At 42.6% G+C, this 13,404-nt stretch overlaps 1 protein-coding gene across 2 annotated transcripts in view; it reads left to right on the top strand.

Annotated features, from left to right (window-relative positions):
- The window catches only part of RNF31 (ring finger protein 31), a 1,258,066-nt gene that overhangs the window by 561,303 nt on the left and 683,359 nt on the right, over positions 1–13,404 (top strand). For both annotated transcript variants that reach the window (XM_044058825.1, XM_044058826.1), the window contains exon 11: positions 11,755–11,937. In XM_044058825.1, the coding sequence (XP_043914760.1) occupies positions 11,755–11,937 (183 nt within the window). The remainder of the gene's footprint in view (positions 1–11,754; positions 11,938–13,404) is intronic.

The following is a 13,404-nucleotide window of genomic DNA, read 5'->3' as shown; positions in this document are numbered from 1 at the left end:
AAGTAAAATTACATCTAAAAGGTATCTTTTTGTATTTTGAATCCAGTCTGAGACCTCAGTCTTATAGCTTTATTCACAGTTGTGGCAGGACTGTGGTCTACTGCCAGATCTGAGCCTTATTTAGTCATTTATTAGAGCATTACTGGTACATTTCTCAATAGTCTGGTGTTTAGTCTGTGGTGGGATTGCAGTAGTGACAGTATTGTGAATTCTGCTATAGGATTTGTGCTTCAGTACTTCTTATAGCTGTATATACCTGCTTACAGTTGTATTCCAGTAGTCTGCTGACTTAGTCGGTGGCGGTGTTGCAGTAGTGGCAGTGTTGTGAATTCTGCACCAGTGAATTTTATAGCTGTATATACCTTCTTAAAGTTGCATTCCAGTAGTCTGATGCCATAGTCTGTGTTGGGATTGCAGTATTGGCAGTGCTGTGAATTCTGTTCCAGGATTTGTGCTTCAGTACTTTTTATAGCTATATGTTTCTGCTTACAGTTGCATTCTTGCACCTTTCTGTTTATCTTGCTACTGTTTTTCCCATGTTCTTTGAGTTTTCCCAAGTCCCCACTGAGACATTAAGTTAAATGTTTCTGAAACTCCAACCATAGGACTAGACCTCCAGTTTGAATTTTTCACCAACTATCCATCCCTTCTCCTGTTGTAGTTTTAAAAGACTGTGACTCTGGCTTCCAGTCCTTATGGTACTCTGACTTCCACAGTCCCTCCCTCCCCTCATTCGATGCTATTGTCTGTTGTACAACCTATTTAAGTACTTTCTCACCCATTGTTTTCCATATATCCATAATACTAAGTGCCAACACAGTAAGCCAGTATTGCACTTGAGTGAACTTCCCTTACTGCAAATTGTCTCCTGCTCATTTTTCCACAGCTCCCATCGTCTGTTGATTTTGCCTTTAAATCGTTCTAAAGTTCCCGAATTATTGAAATTGCCTTGTCAAAGTAGTTTGTTTAAATTCTTTTGTTGTAACCTTATACCCGCAAGCAGTCTTTCTTGGTGTTTTTACATCAAGAGGTTAGCTGTGCCCTGTACAAACACAAATGTCCAGGAAATAAATTTTATCTATAAAAACTACCCTTAGAACTGAAACCTTCAACTTAGTGTGGCTAAAACAAAGCCATTGTGCAGATACAAGTTTAGAACATCTAGTTTGCACTTTATACTGCACTACTGTCAAATCTTCTCTCACTCTAACCTAGCCTAGTGCCAAACCCCAGAGATCACCTAAGGAGACCTCTGTATAATCCAGTCCTCACCCTACAGTAGCCCACCCAAATACAGGTCTGGACAACATGGATATGCAGTTTCCATGTGTGTCTTTAAACAGCTTGGTAGATATGGGCATCCTGAGACAATATAGCAATTGTCTCATGTTCACAGTATTGCCTTAAAGCTTCTGTTTGGTTGGGTTATCTCACTTCACAAGGGTAGACCACTAACTGTCCCCAGAAACTGCAGACCTGTTAGCCGGACTAGTTTAATATGCTATGACATGGAACGAATTATCATGAAAATGATCACCAAAGACATAGGCAATCTTCAGACACTGGACCCAGTCCAGTTAGGCTTGTCAAGGGAAGGTCATGCCTGCAGAAAATGGTGGCCTTCATGAGAAGGTCACCAAAGCAATGGATGAGGGTAAAGTGGTGCACATCATCTATTTGGACTTGACTAAGCATTTGACACAGTACTTCACTCAGGCATAGTTGACTTACTCATCAAACTGGGCATAAACGCCTGCATAACTTGTTGAATTGCTAGTTGTCTCACAGACAGGACCCACAAAGTCAGGATTGGTGATACCACCTCCACTGAGAGACCAGTCGTCAGTGGAGTACCTCAGGGCTCTGAACTGGATCTGCTCCTGTTTGGCATCTACTTCTTGGAGGTAAAGACTAATGCCAAGGGCCTTTGGCTGACCAAGCTCACAGATGACAGAAAATTTGGCGCTATCATAGATTCCCACTGTCATGTAAACATCTTACAAGAAGGTCTAACACAGACAAGTGACTGGTGCCAAAGTCTTGGATTAAAAGTCCGTGCCAAGAAATGCATTATGGTGCCTTTTTGAAAAGCTGCCACCCAGGCCAATTACTCCATCAATAAGACACCTGTAAGGGTTGACCTGGTAGTCTGGGATTTGGAAACATATGTTGACAATAATCTGGTCTTTGATCAACATGTGGCCGAAGTCGTAAGAAAATCATTCTGTGTCATCCATCTTATAAGTAACGGCATGGCATCCAGGCCTGAGGAAGTCATAGTGCCACATTATTTGGTCCTTATCAGACCCATCATTAAATATAATGCCTCCTTCAGCATGTACCTTACCAGACATGTGCAACAGTTGGATTGCCTTAAAGCCCTGTCTCTCTACTCTGTCTCCTACAGGTTACTGAGTGGTAATCTATGCCTGGAATACAAGGCATTCTAGGATCTAGCTCTGATGGACCTTTTGCATATCTGCAAAAAGAACAGCATCAGAATCACTAGATCCAAGGATTTATGTTTTGCTTGTGACATAACTACGACATTGGTTAATTGGCATACACTGTGGGTAATTTAGTAACAAAGCTTGACTGTAGTTGAATACTTTGGAGTGTGGTTAGTGTAATTGCAGGGCTTAACTCAAGTTAAGTGAGAGGGATTATGGGAAGCAGAACAGATGAACGCTGGACTGTTTAACTTCATAAAAATGCACTGAGCTACTCGTGGATGTGGGCAGCCTACTGCATGGATGGACAATGTGTGGGTATAATCCTTCTGATAAAATCCTTTTCAGAAGGTAGAACATCTTGCAGAATATGGTAGGTTTCTGATGGGGTGCAGCCTACATTTGTTGAGATACACTTACAGCAGTGGATGGGTGAGTGCCTCGTCAGGTCCAGATCATATTATGAGGTGGGTAGATGTTGGACTACATCCCACAGCGTGCATTGGGTGGACAGTGGAGTGCAGGCCACAGCAAGGTACATGTTATAGGATGAAGTGGTGAACATACCATATATAGTAGGGAGATTATGGAGTACATCCCATATAATGAAGTGGGTGTTTGATAGGGTGCAGGTCACAGCCAGTAGTATCAGATAATGAGGTGAAGTGTAATGGGATACAGCTAACAACCAAGAGTGTATAGGTTTATTTATTTATTTTTTTGTTTACCTGAGTTGTGCACTGATTGCCATGGACTAGTTGTGGCACAGACCAGGTGATTCTAATCACAAAACAATAAAAAAGTAAGCAAAGGTAAGAAACTGTATTATAAAGCAAAAGTAAATAAATACATAGTCTTGTGACTGTGTAACAATGCTGCAATTTACGTAATTTTAAGTAGAATATAAAAATGAAAAACAGCCTCATGACTGCGTAGCAGTGTTAACAGTCACAATTTACTTCTTTTTAGGTAGAATGTAAAAATTAAAAACAGTGAAACATACTGAAATGAGAAACGAGAGCATATATATATATATATATATATATATATATATATATATACATGAATAAGCAGAAGTCTGACAGGAAGTGTAAGTTCTTGCAGAGGGAGAGGTGGATAGGTAGAAGTCTGAGAGGAGAGGCAGAGTTTGGAGTGGCTAGGTTAAGTGGTCTTTTTGAGAGGGATTGCATTGGGCATTTGTTGCAAGAAATGTGATTTGATGATGGTGTGAAGGTGTTTTTGAAGAGGTGTGAGAGATTCCTAAAGTTTGGGGGCTAAGGTAGAAAATGCATGGGTTGCACATTGCAGTGTAGTGTTAGGTTGGTGTAGAATTGTAGTGCTTTGAGAGTAACTTTTAAGTTGTAAGTGGATGTTTTACTTGGAGATGATGGGGAGCAGCTGCCTACATGCACTGGGCAGGTAATGGGGTACAGCCAACAGCATGCGGTGGATGGATGATGAGTGCAACCGACCAATAGGGCATGTATGATGCAGTACATCCAATAGCATACAGAGGGTGCAGGCCACTGCATTTGTTGGGTGGATGATGAGGCTAGCATTATGCTATCGATGGATATTGGAGTACAGCTGTATGTTGTTGATAGTGTACATCTCACACCATGAAGTTGTGTGGATGATGGGGTGCATCCCACATTGTGTAGTTGGGCGGATGATAGAGTACATCCCACACCATGCAGTTGTGTGGACTGTAGAGTACATCCCACACTGTGTAGTTGGGTGGATGATGGGGTACAGCTGACATAATGCAGTGGCTGGATAAATGGGGTGCAGGTTATTGCAGAAATTGGTTGGAAGATTTGGTAAAGCTGCCCACATGCAGTGCTTTGAAAGTGGGATGTAGGTAACCGCATGAGTTAGATAGAGGATAGGGTACAGCTGGCAGTGTGCACCAAGTGGATAATTGTGTACTTGTGACGGCGTGGAATGTGGGTATATGACATTGGTGCATCTCACATCTTACAGTATGTGGATGGTGTGGTACAGCTGAAATGCAGTAGGTGAATGATGGTGTGAAGGTTACAGGGTGCAGTAAGCAGATAATGAGCTACATCCCACATCCTGCAGTGAGTATATCATGGTAGCTTGTACTGGGTGGATGATGAAGTACAGCTGACAGCATGCAGTGGATGGATAATAAGGCATGTCTGAGGTCATGCAGTGAATGGAGGATATGGGTGGAGCTAACAGCAGCTTTGAGTGGATGATGGCAGTGCAGCCAACAGCTGCATTGAGTGGATGATGAGGTGCATGTCATCACAGATGGTGGGTTGTAATATGAAACCGCTCACAGCACACAAGTTATTCGCATATGGGGCGGCTGTTCTCAGCATGTAATAAAGTGATTATGAGGTGAAATATAGCTTATGGCGTATAGTGGAAGGCATCTGATGTGAAACTCACATCATGTAGCAAGTTGCTAACTGGGTGCTTATGTACTTTGTAATTGACTGGTGGTTATTATTATGGCAAATAATGAGTAGCAGTTACCGATGGAAAGTGCATACAGTAATGTACTGTAAGATATTGATGGAGAACATCATATCTATGTATTATGTGATAAAAGACAACTGGTTATCATCACTGTCAGTTACTGATGGGTTACGATCACTGACTGGGGATAATCAGCAGCACATAATGCACTGCTGATGGGACATGTCCAGCAACATATAATGCCTGTCAATTTAATGAGCTATAACCTGTGGCTTATAGTGAGTGAAGAGGGCATACCTACAATATAATGACTAAGTGATTGGGTATAACCCAGAGGGTATAAAGCCCATAGTTTATGCAGAAATACTTTAGGGAAGGTGGTTTAAATTAGAGGGCAAAGTGAATCACTGCTGGATGTAACCTACAATGAGTTATGGGGGGTAATTCACACTTTATAGTGAGTGACTTATGAGGAGATGTTACACATGTCATATAGAGAATAATTGACTAAGTGGGGATGTTATATAGGACATTAGTGAATCTTTGAGGTAGGGAGGTTCACACGTGACATATAGAAAATGGTTGATGAAAAAGGGGTAACCTTTGCAATTTAATGAACATCTGATGAGCTGTAAAGTATAATGTGTAGTGAGCAATGGATGGGGAGTGGTGCAGTTGGGAGTATATAGGACTAGGTGTATTACACAGCCCATATGTAGTTGTGGATGTGTGTGATTACTGGTATGTAGTGAATAAGTGATGGATGATATAATATACAGCAAGGAACGAAAAGGTTATAATTGATTACACATAAGTACTAACAGAATGAATAATCTAATTTACTGTAAAGAATGATTGTGGTTCTGCAACAGAATACATATTTAGCAAACAGGATTAAGGATAGGAGCTCTAAATCAGCTACTTATTGTGGTACAAAGTTTGATTCTGTCAGCCTTCCTTTGCTTACTGTGGGACCTTGAGCAAGTTACTTAACCAGACAATACTTTGGGGTCTCTGTGAATTTTGGCTACTCTCATTAATGATATCCTGGACTGCGTGCCTAGCAACTACCTCTGAATCTATAGATGAGAGGTTGTAATATACAGTATTTAATGGATTACTGATGATGCTGTAATCCTGCAACATCAAATAAGTTATTGCTGGACAGTTTGATCTATTGGATACAGTGAAGTAGTTGTAATGGTGGCAGAGGTAGGGTACAAAGGGAAATGTAACCTACAAAATAAAGGGGAGAGTTTTGGTATGTAAGTGGGTATTGCTTACATGCTAGATGTTCTTCATCTCACATTGCTGCAGTCCTTACACTTGGGTAGTCCGCTGTCCTCGGTCGGCCCGACTATCAAAGTATAAGGCTGACGCTTGCAAAGCGCATTTGACTGACATCAGGGCGCCAGGGTACAAATGCGCATGACCGACGTCATATCCTCAGTCTTTTTTGCCGCATGGTCCGATGCAGAAGCAGCTTTGCAAGTGCCGGTTGGCGTTCTGAAATTTTTCGATTCCGGAGTTTCAGACTGACTCAAAGTTGGCTAAGTACCCCGTTGGGGAATATTTTAGTTTTTTCTTGCCTCAGTGGTTTACCGGATGTCAGAAAAAGTGAATAATTGTATTTCTTGTGGGAAACAGATACCGCATAGAGATTATCATACTTTGTGTATTCCTTGTTTAGGGCCTGAGCACGACGTTGTTGGGTGCCGCTCTTGTGCTAGATTCAATAAGCGCACTATAAAGAGAAGGTTAGATTGTGCCAGGTTAGTCTTCGGGAAGCGGTGCAATTATAAAATGCCCTCGGCTGCTCCGGCGCTTCCTCAAAGAAGCGCAAGGACAAACCAGCTAAGTCTCGGCTAGGAGAACCGACCGTACGGGACGCCGGTTCTTTAGAGGTGTCGGTGGAGCCGGTGGTTCCACCGGAGGTTTCTTTGGGTTCCCAGGGAGAGACTTTGTTGTTGCAGGATGTGGCCTCTCAGGAGGCAGGTCAGGCTGAAGGGGCTTCTCAGGCTACTATACTACCCTCTCTTCCTAAGGTGGTTAGGCCTTCTCCTTCTGTTTCCAAGGCTTCTCCCAGAGGCAGGCCAGGTTTAGCTTCAGTTGGTGTCACCCTAGTTCTTCTGGAACTGTGCCCAAGAAGCATATGCTTAAAATGGCAGAAGATTTGATTACTTTGATTAGGGGTCCTTGCCCCTCCTGATAAGAGGCCTAGGGTGGAGCCTGAGTTAGGGAGTTTTGAGCAGGCTTTGGATGTTTCAGAGTCTTCGGCTGAAGACTTGCAGGAGTATTCTCCTTATTCTGATTCTGAGGTGGATGATTCTACTCCTTCTGCTTCTCCTCCTGAGGATTTTTCATTTTCAGAAACTCTTCATTCCATGAGGGAACATTTTAAGTGGGAAGGTCAGGACTTCTCTGATTCCAGGAAAAGGCTTAGGGAATTTTTGTTTTTACCCCAGCATAGGCCTTTGGCTATACCTCCTGTTTTGGATGTGGTGGAAGATGTTTTTTCAGAGGCTTCTCTTAATCCTGATTCTTTGCCTCCTGCTCCTGTTAAACCGGATAGGTATTACAGGGTGCCTGAAGCTCATAAGTATCTTTTAAGAGTCCTAGGGCGGACCCAGACACTGTTAGTCAGGGGCCTAAAGGTGTTAAGGCTTCTGTTGTCAAGAATCCGGTTCCTTCTGATAAAGAGGCCAGGGCTTTGGATAGATGGGGAAAGAAAGTTTATACTTCCTCCACTCTAGCTATGAGGGCTTTGAATTGCCAGTTTCACATGTTGAAATACCAAAATTATCTCCTTTCACAATTGAAGTCTAAGGTTGATGCTCTGGCGGAAGGTATTGATTGTAAAGAGTTGCAAGATTTAGTGCATGTTTCTGAACAGGTGGGTAAGCATTCTTTGCAATGTGGTTTTGATGCTGTACAGGCCTCATCTAGGGTGGCTGCCACTGGGTCAGTTATTCAGGCACGCCTGGCTGAGGGATCAGAATTTATCTGACCATGTTAAAACAAGGATTTTAGATGCTCCTTTACAATCTGATGTGTTGTTTGGTTCTCCTGTTGAGTCAGTTTTAAAGAAAATGGAAGACAAGGCTAAGTCTATGCAGACTGTTAAAGATTTTTTGCAGGTTCAGCCTCCAAAGTTTAGTAGAAATTGGCCTGCTAAGGGGTGGACGATCCTTCTTATGATTCCCAGTCTAGGGTAGGGTAGGGGCAGAGCTCAGGGCTCTTTCAGGCCTAGAACAGGGAGTTCTCCTGCACAGTCTGGTGAGGGCAGGGGTCAGTCCTTCGTAAACAGACCCAATGACCTACCTTTTCAGCTGCCAGAGCCTTCTCGCCTGGCAGCACCTTTGGGAGGAAGGTTGGCACTTTTCAAAGAAAATTGGAGTTTAATTACCCAAGACAGATGGGTATTGGATATCATACACCACGGTTACAGGTTTTATTTCCATACCTTGCCTCCTTTCAAAGGCATGCCAGACGTTCCTCCTCCACAAAGAATAGAGGCTCACAAGCAAATTTCTCTGTTACTCCAAATAGGGGCCATTCAGCCAGTCCCTATGCCAGAGGTGGGCCTAGGATTTTATTCTCGCCTGTTCCTAGTACCAAAGAAAGGGAACACGTGGAGACCAATTTTGGACCTATCTATCCTCAACACTTATCTGGACATTCCCAAGTTCAAAATGTTGACGTTACAGCAGCTTTTACCTCTGCTGGGCAAAGATCATTGGATGGTAACTTTAGATCTCAAGGAGGCTTATCTTCATGTTCCTATCAGACTGAGTTGCAGGAAGTATCTGCTTTCGAGCTGGGAATTCTCATTATCAGTTCTCTGCATTGCCCTTTGGCTTATCTACTGCCCAGAATGTTCACGAAAGTTCTGGCTCCAGTGATAGCTTTCCTCAGGTTAAAAGGAATACAGATTTATCCTTACTTGGACGATTGCCTGATTCTGGCTCAAGGAAAGGACGAACTTCTTCATCATCTACACTATGTGATAGCAGTGCTAAGATGCCTGGGGTATTCTGTGAACGAAATAAAGTCCAGTCTAGTACCCTCTCAGGACATGTGCTTTCTGGGTGTGAGACTGAATACAGCATCCCAGATGGCCTTTTGACCCCGGACAAACAAAAGAATCTTTCCCTTTACTTTCATCAGTTGTCTCATCTGTCCAGGCTGACTGCAAGGACAGTCCTTCAAGCCTTGGGGTTCATGGCATCTTGTATTCTGGTGCTTCCCAATGCCAAACTGCATATGAGGAAGCTGCAATGGTATCTCAAAATGTATGGACACAGCACTGCCAGGATTTGGACACTGTCATTCAAATAATACCTTGCATTCAAAAGGAATTTTTGTGGTGGGCTCAGGAATGTCACCTAAACAAGGGACTCTCTGTGACCCGCCAGAGGCGAGTCAGATTCTAACGACAGATGCCTCAGACATAGCTTGGGGAGCTCATCTGAATGGAAAGTGGATACAAGACAAGTGGCCTGCCAGACTACAGCATCTACATATCAACTTGAAAGAGATGTTAGCAGTCCAGTTTGCATTAATAGCTTTCAAGGATTTACTTCTTCCAGGGCAGGTGTTGATTCTAACAGACAACACAACTGTCATGTGGTACATCAACAAGCAAGGCGGAACACATTCTTATCCCTCTGCAGGCAAGCAATGATTTTGTGGGAGACTGCTCTCAGTTTACAGCTAAATCTTCAGGCAAGGTTTCTGCCAGGAGCACAGAACTCCTTAGCAGATGTGTTGAGCAGACAAATTATGGATCCCCACGAGTGGAAATTGGATCCTCATGTATTTCAGAAATTGACAGTGTCATGGGGAACTCCAGACATAGATCTGTTCGCTTCTCCACTAAACCACCAGCTGCCAAAGTTTTGCACAAAAGGTTTCATCCCACAGCTTGGAAAGTGGATGCTCTTTCTTTCAATTGGAGCAATCTTCATGTGTATGCCTTTCCACCTCTGCCTCTCCTCCCAAAGGTACTACTGAAGGCCAGACAAGACAAGCCAAGGATGATTTTGATAGCTCCAGATTGGCCTCGACAGCATTGGTACCCATTACTGAGAAGCCTGGTATGGAAGCCTCCATGGCCTTTACCTTCGGTTCCACACCTGTTGTCTCAGGAGGACAGTCATTTGCTCAATGTCAAGCTTCACTCTCTGCACCTAACAGCCTGGCATATTCTGTTTTGAACCGTGGTGGGCCTCCACTTCCACAGCAAGTTTTGAATGTTATTTTGGAAGCTAGAAGGCCTAGTACAAGGAAAGTGTACGCAGATAAATGGAAGAGATTTTTATTTTGGAGTGCAGCAAAGGATTTTGATGTTTCTGAGCCTAATTTAAGTGTGGCTCTTCAATATCTTACTGAGTTACTGGACAAAGGTTTGTCCTTCTCTTCTATTAAGGTTCATGCTGCAGCAATTTCAGCTCACTATGATTGTGACCCACCATTGTTTTCTCATCCTTTGTTCAAGCAATTTCTTAGAGGGGCAAAGAATATAAGACCCCCACGAAGAGCTCCTACGCCTGCTTGGGATCTCAATTTTGTGTTGGAGAAACTCACTCTACAACCTTTTGAGCCTGCAGCTACTGCTGAGTTAAAGTTTTTATCATGGAAGACTGCTTTTGTTGGCTATTACCTCTGCAAGAAGGGTTTCTGAGTTACAGGCCCTTATGGTTGAGCCTTTCTTAATTTTCCATAAGGATAGGGTATCTTTACGTACTAATCCTTCCTTTATGCCTAAAGTGGTTTCTAGTGTGGCTTTAAACCAAACTATTCATTTGCCTACTTTTTATGCAAATCCCCAAAATAAAGGGGAAAAGATTTTGCACACTTTAGATGTACACAGGCAGTTGCGATATTATTTGGACAGAACTAGGGTTCAGGCAGTCTCAGCAGTTATTTGTTTCTTTTGCTTTGAGTTCTCAGGGCAAGCCTGTGTCAAAACAAACTATTTCTAAGTGGATTGGGTTTTGCATTGCTTTCTGTTATTCCCATCATGGCAAGGAAATTCCAGCTGGGATTAGGCCTCATTCCACTAGGGCTACTGCCACTGACAGCTTTTGAGGGGTGGCAACTAAGGATATTTTGGAGGCAGCTACTTGGAGTTCAGTGCGTACTTTCTCTAGGCATTATCACCTTCCACTTTACTCTAAATCCAGGGCTGGTTTTGCCACTGCTGTTTTGCAGGGCATTTTGGCAGCTCCTGCTTCCTTATAGTTTAGCCATCCTCCCTTACCTCTGCTTTGGGATTCTACCCATGTAAGGACTGCAGCAATGTGAGATGAAGAACATAGTACAGTTTTGTACCTACCATAAATGTAGATGTTCAAGATCCACATTGCTGCAGTCCAGTTTACCCTCCCTCCTTCCCTCTTGGAGGCGGTTGTGTGGGTTGGGTTGTTAATAGGTGTATATTGTATATATTGTACATATTATTAGTGCCAGGATGGTTGGTTGTTGGTTTGCTGTCTTTGGTTTTGACCTTTATTTCTAGGGTCTTCTGACATCTGGGGCAAGAAAAGACTGAGGATATGACGTCGGTCATGTGCATTTGTACCCTGACGTCCTGATGTCAGTCAAATGCGGCCAGCCTTTATACCTGACGGCGTCAGCCTTATACTTTGATAGTCGGGCCGACCGAGGACAGCGGACTACCCAAGTGTAAGGGCTGCAGCAATGTGGATCTTCGAACATCTACATTTATGGTAGGTACAAAACTGTACTTTTCTGATTAGTATGTAAAGATATAGAAGAAATACAATTAGAATGATGGGAAGTGGCCCTGTTATGCAGAACACCATTATTTACTGATGTACTCTGTTCTTAGGTCCTGGAGATACAATCTATGGGCTTCAAAAACAAAGATGAAATCCTTGACTCCCTCTACAGGAATGCTGGAGATGTCCAGAAGGCACTAACAGACTTGCAAGGAAAACTTCTAGAACCCTTTCATACTCGGATGTGGAATGAACATGAGCCTCAGATCCACTCAAATATGCCTGACAGAGCTGTAAGTAGACATATCTGAAGCACTGAATCAGGTTGCACCACCTTTGATGTTGACATCTGCTCTTACTTAATCTGATCTTTCTTTCTTTGGATGAAGTTTGACTTAGTGGTTTAAAATGTAAACATGCATTAGTGCTAACTCAGCAGAGCATCCCTGCATAGCCCACTAAGCCTTTCAGATGTTCCTAAACTGTCTCTGCATCTCATAAGTATTTGTAAATATTCTTCATTGATATTTAGTTGATATTTACTAATGTTTTGCATGCACTTTTTGCACAGCTAAAGTCCTTGGACATCAACAGCTCTTTCAACATAGTTGTTTTTCACATCACACTGAGCTCCTTATGGTCATCTAACATCATTACCTGTACTTGGGTTTTAGCACTGCTGCTTTGTGACTCTCATTCCCACCAGCGTACTACTATGAATAAATTATAGCACTCTTTCGTATCTCTCTTGTGTTTCTCTGTTGAAGTGTGTATGTTGAAATCCCCAATGATGTGTTGACTTAAACTGACCTCTGTATCCTTTTTCAGTTTTAACTGCCTTTAGAGCTTTTTCTCCTTTGCTATACTGTGACTTGTCTATCTTTATTGCATGACACAGCTGTGCTGAAGTATGATTGGGTTTTTCCCCTGCAGCATCACTGGTGTCCCCACTGTATTATCTCACCTGGTGTCATGTTGTACAGGTATATCTTCTGCAATTTTTCATAGGAAAACAATGAAGAAACATTGCCTAATCTGTCCCGAAACCCTGTGCTGTTCAGCGTGTCATTGTCTAGGGGAATGTCTCCCCTTGTAGTACAGGGTAGTGACTTTTTAAAGGATTGACACTGTATCTAAAAGGAAGTGCACATTGTGGGATATGTTTAAGCAGTCGGTAAAGATGCGTACCATATCCATGGTGTCTTGCTGTTTATAGTTGTCCTGGAGAACATTTTAAGTGTTAATAGCATCAGAAGTTAACCAGTTTGTTTTCAAGTTACAGAAAAGTCAGAAATATTGAAGTATATGTAATCTAAATTCTTTTTTGCCCTTCATGTCTGTTGACCTTTGAGCCAATGTCCTCCCCTTTATCCCCCCAGTCTACCCATTTGATTGGCAGCTTATATCAACCTATAGGAAGTTTGCTTCACAGTGACTTATTCATAGGTAGTATGGAGAGCCAAGAGTAAGAGAGGAAATTTAAGTACAGCATTTACCCAGGCAGTCGCAAAGGTTGTTTTGGTCTGTTCTTGCAACTTTTTCTCTGCTATGATCAGGATCCACTGCTTCACTTGGTGCCTCTCTAATTACTATGGATTAAGGGGGTACTTCACCTTCTCCATTTAAGGACATCTATGTTTCTTAATGGGTCCTAACTAAATTTAGGTAGGGAACCACCCAGCAGTAACATGGATATCAGAAAAAGTAAAGTGTGTTCCTTGAGTGGTGAGGAGTGTATTTTGTTTATGTTAAAACCGATA

This window comes from Protopterus annectens, chromosome 16.part0 (assembly GCF_019279795.1).
Source record: "Protopterus annectens isolate FY-2018-M chromosome 16.part0, PAN1.0, whole genome shotgun sequence".
NCBI classification, from domain to species: Eukaryota; Metazoa; Chordata; order Ceratodontiformes; family Protopteridae; genus Protopterus; species Protopterus annectens.
This window is presented reverse-complemented; position numbering and strand designations above follow the sequence as displayed.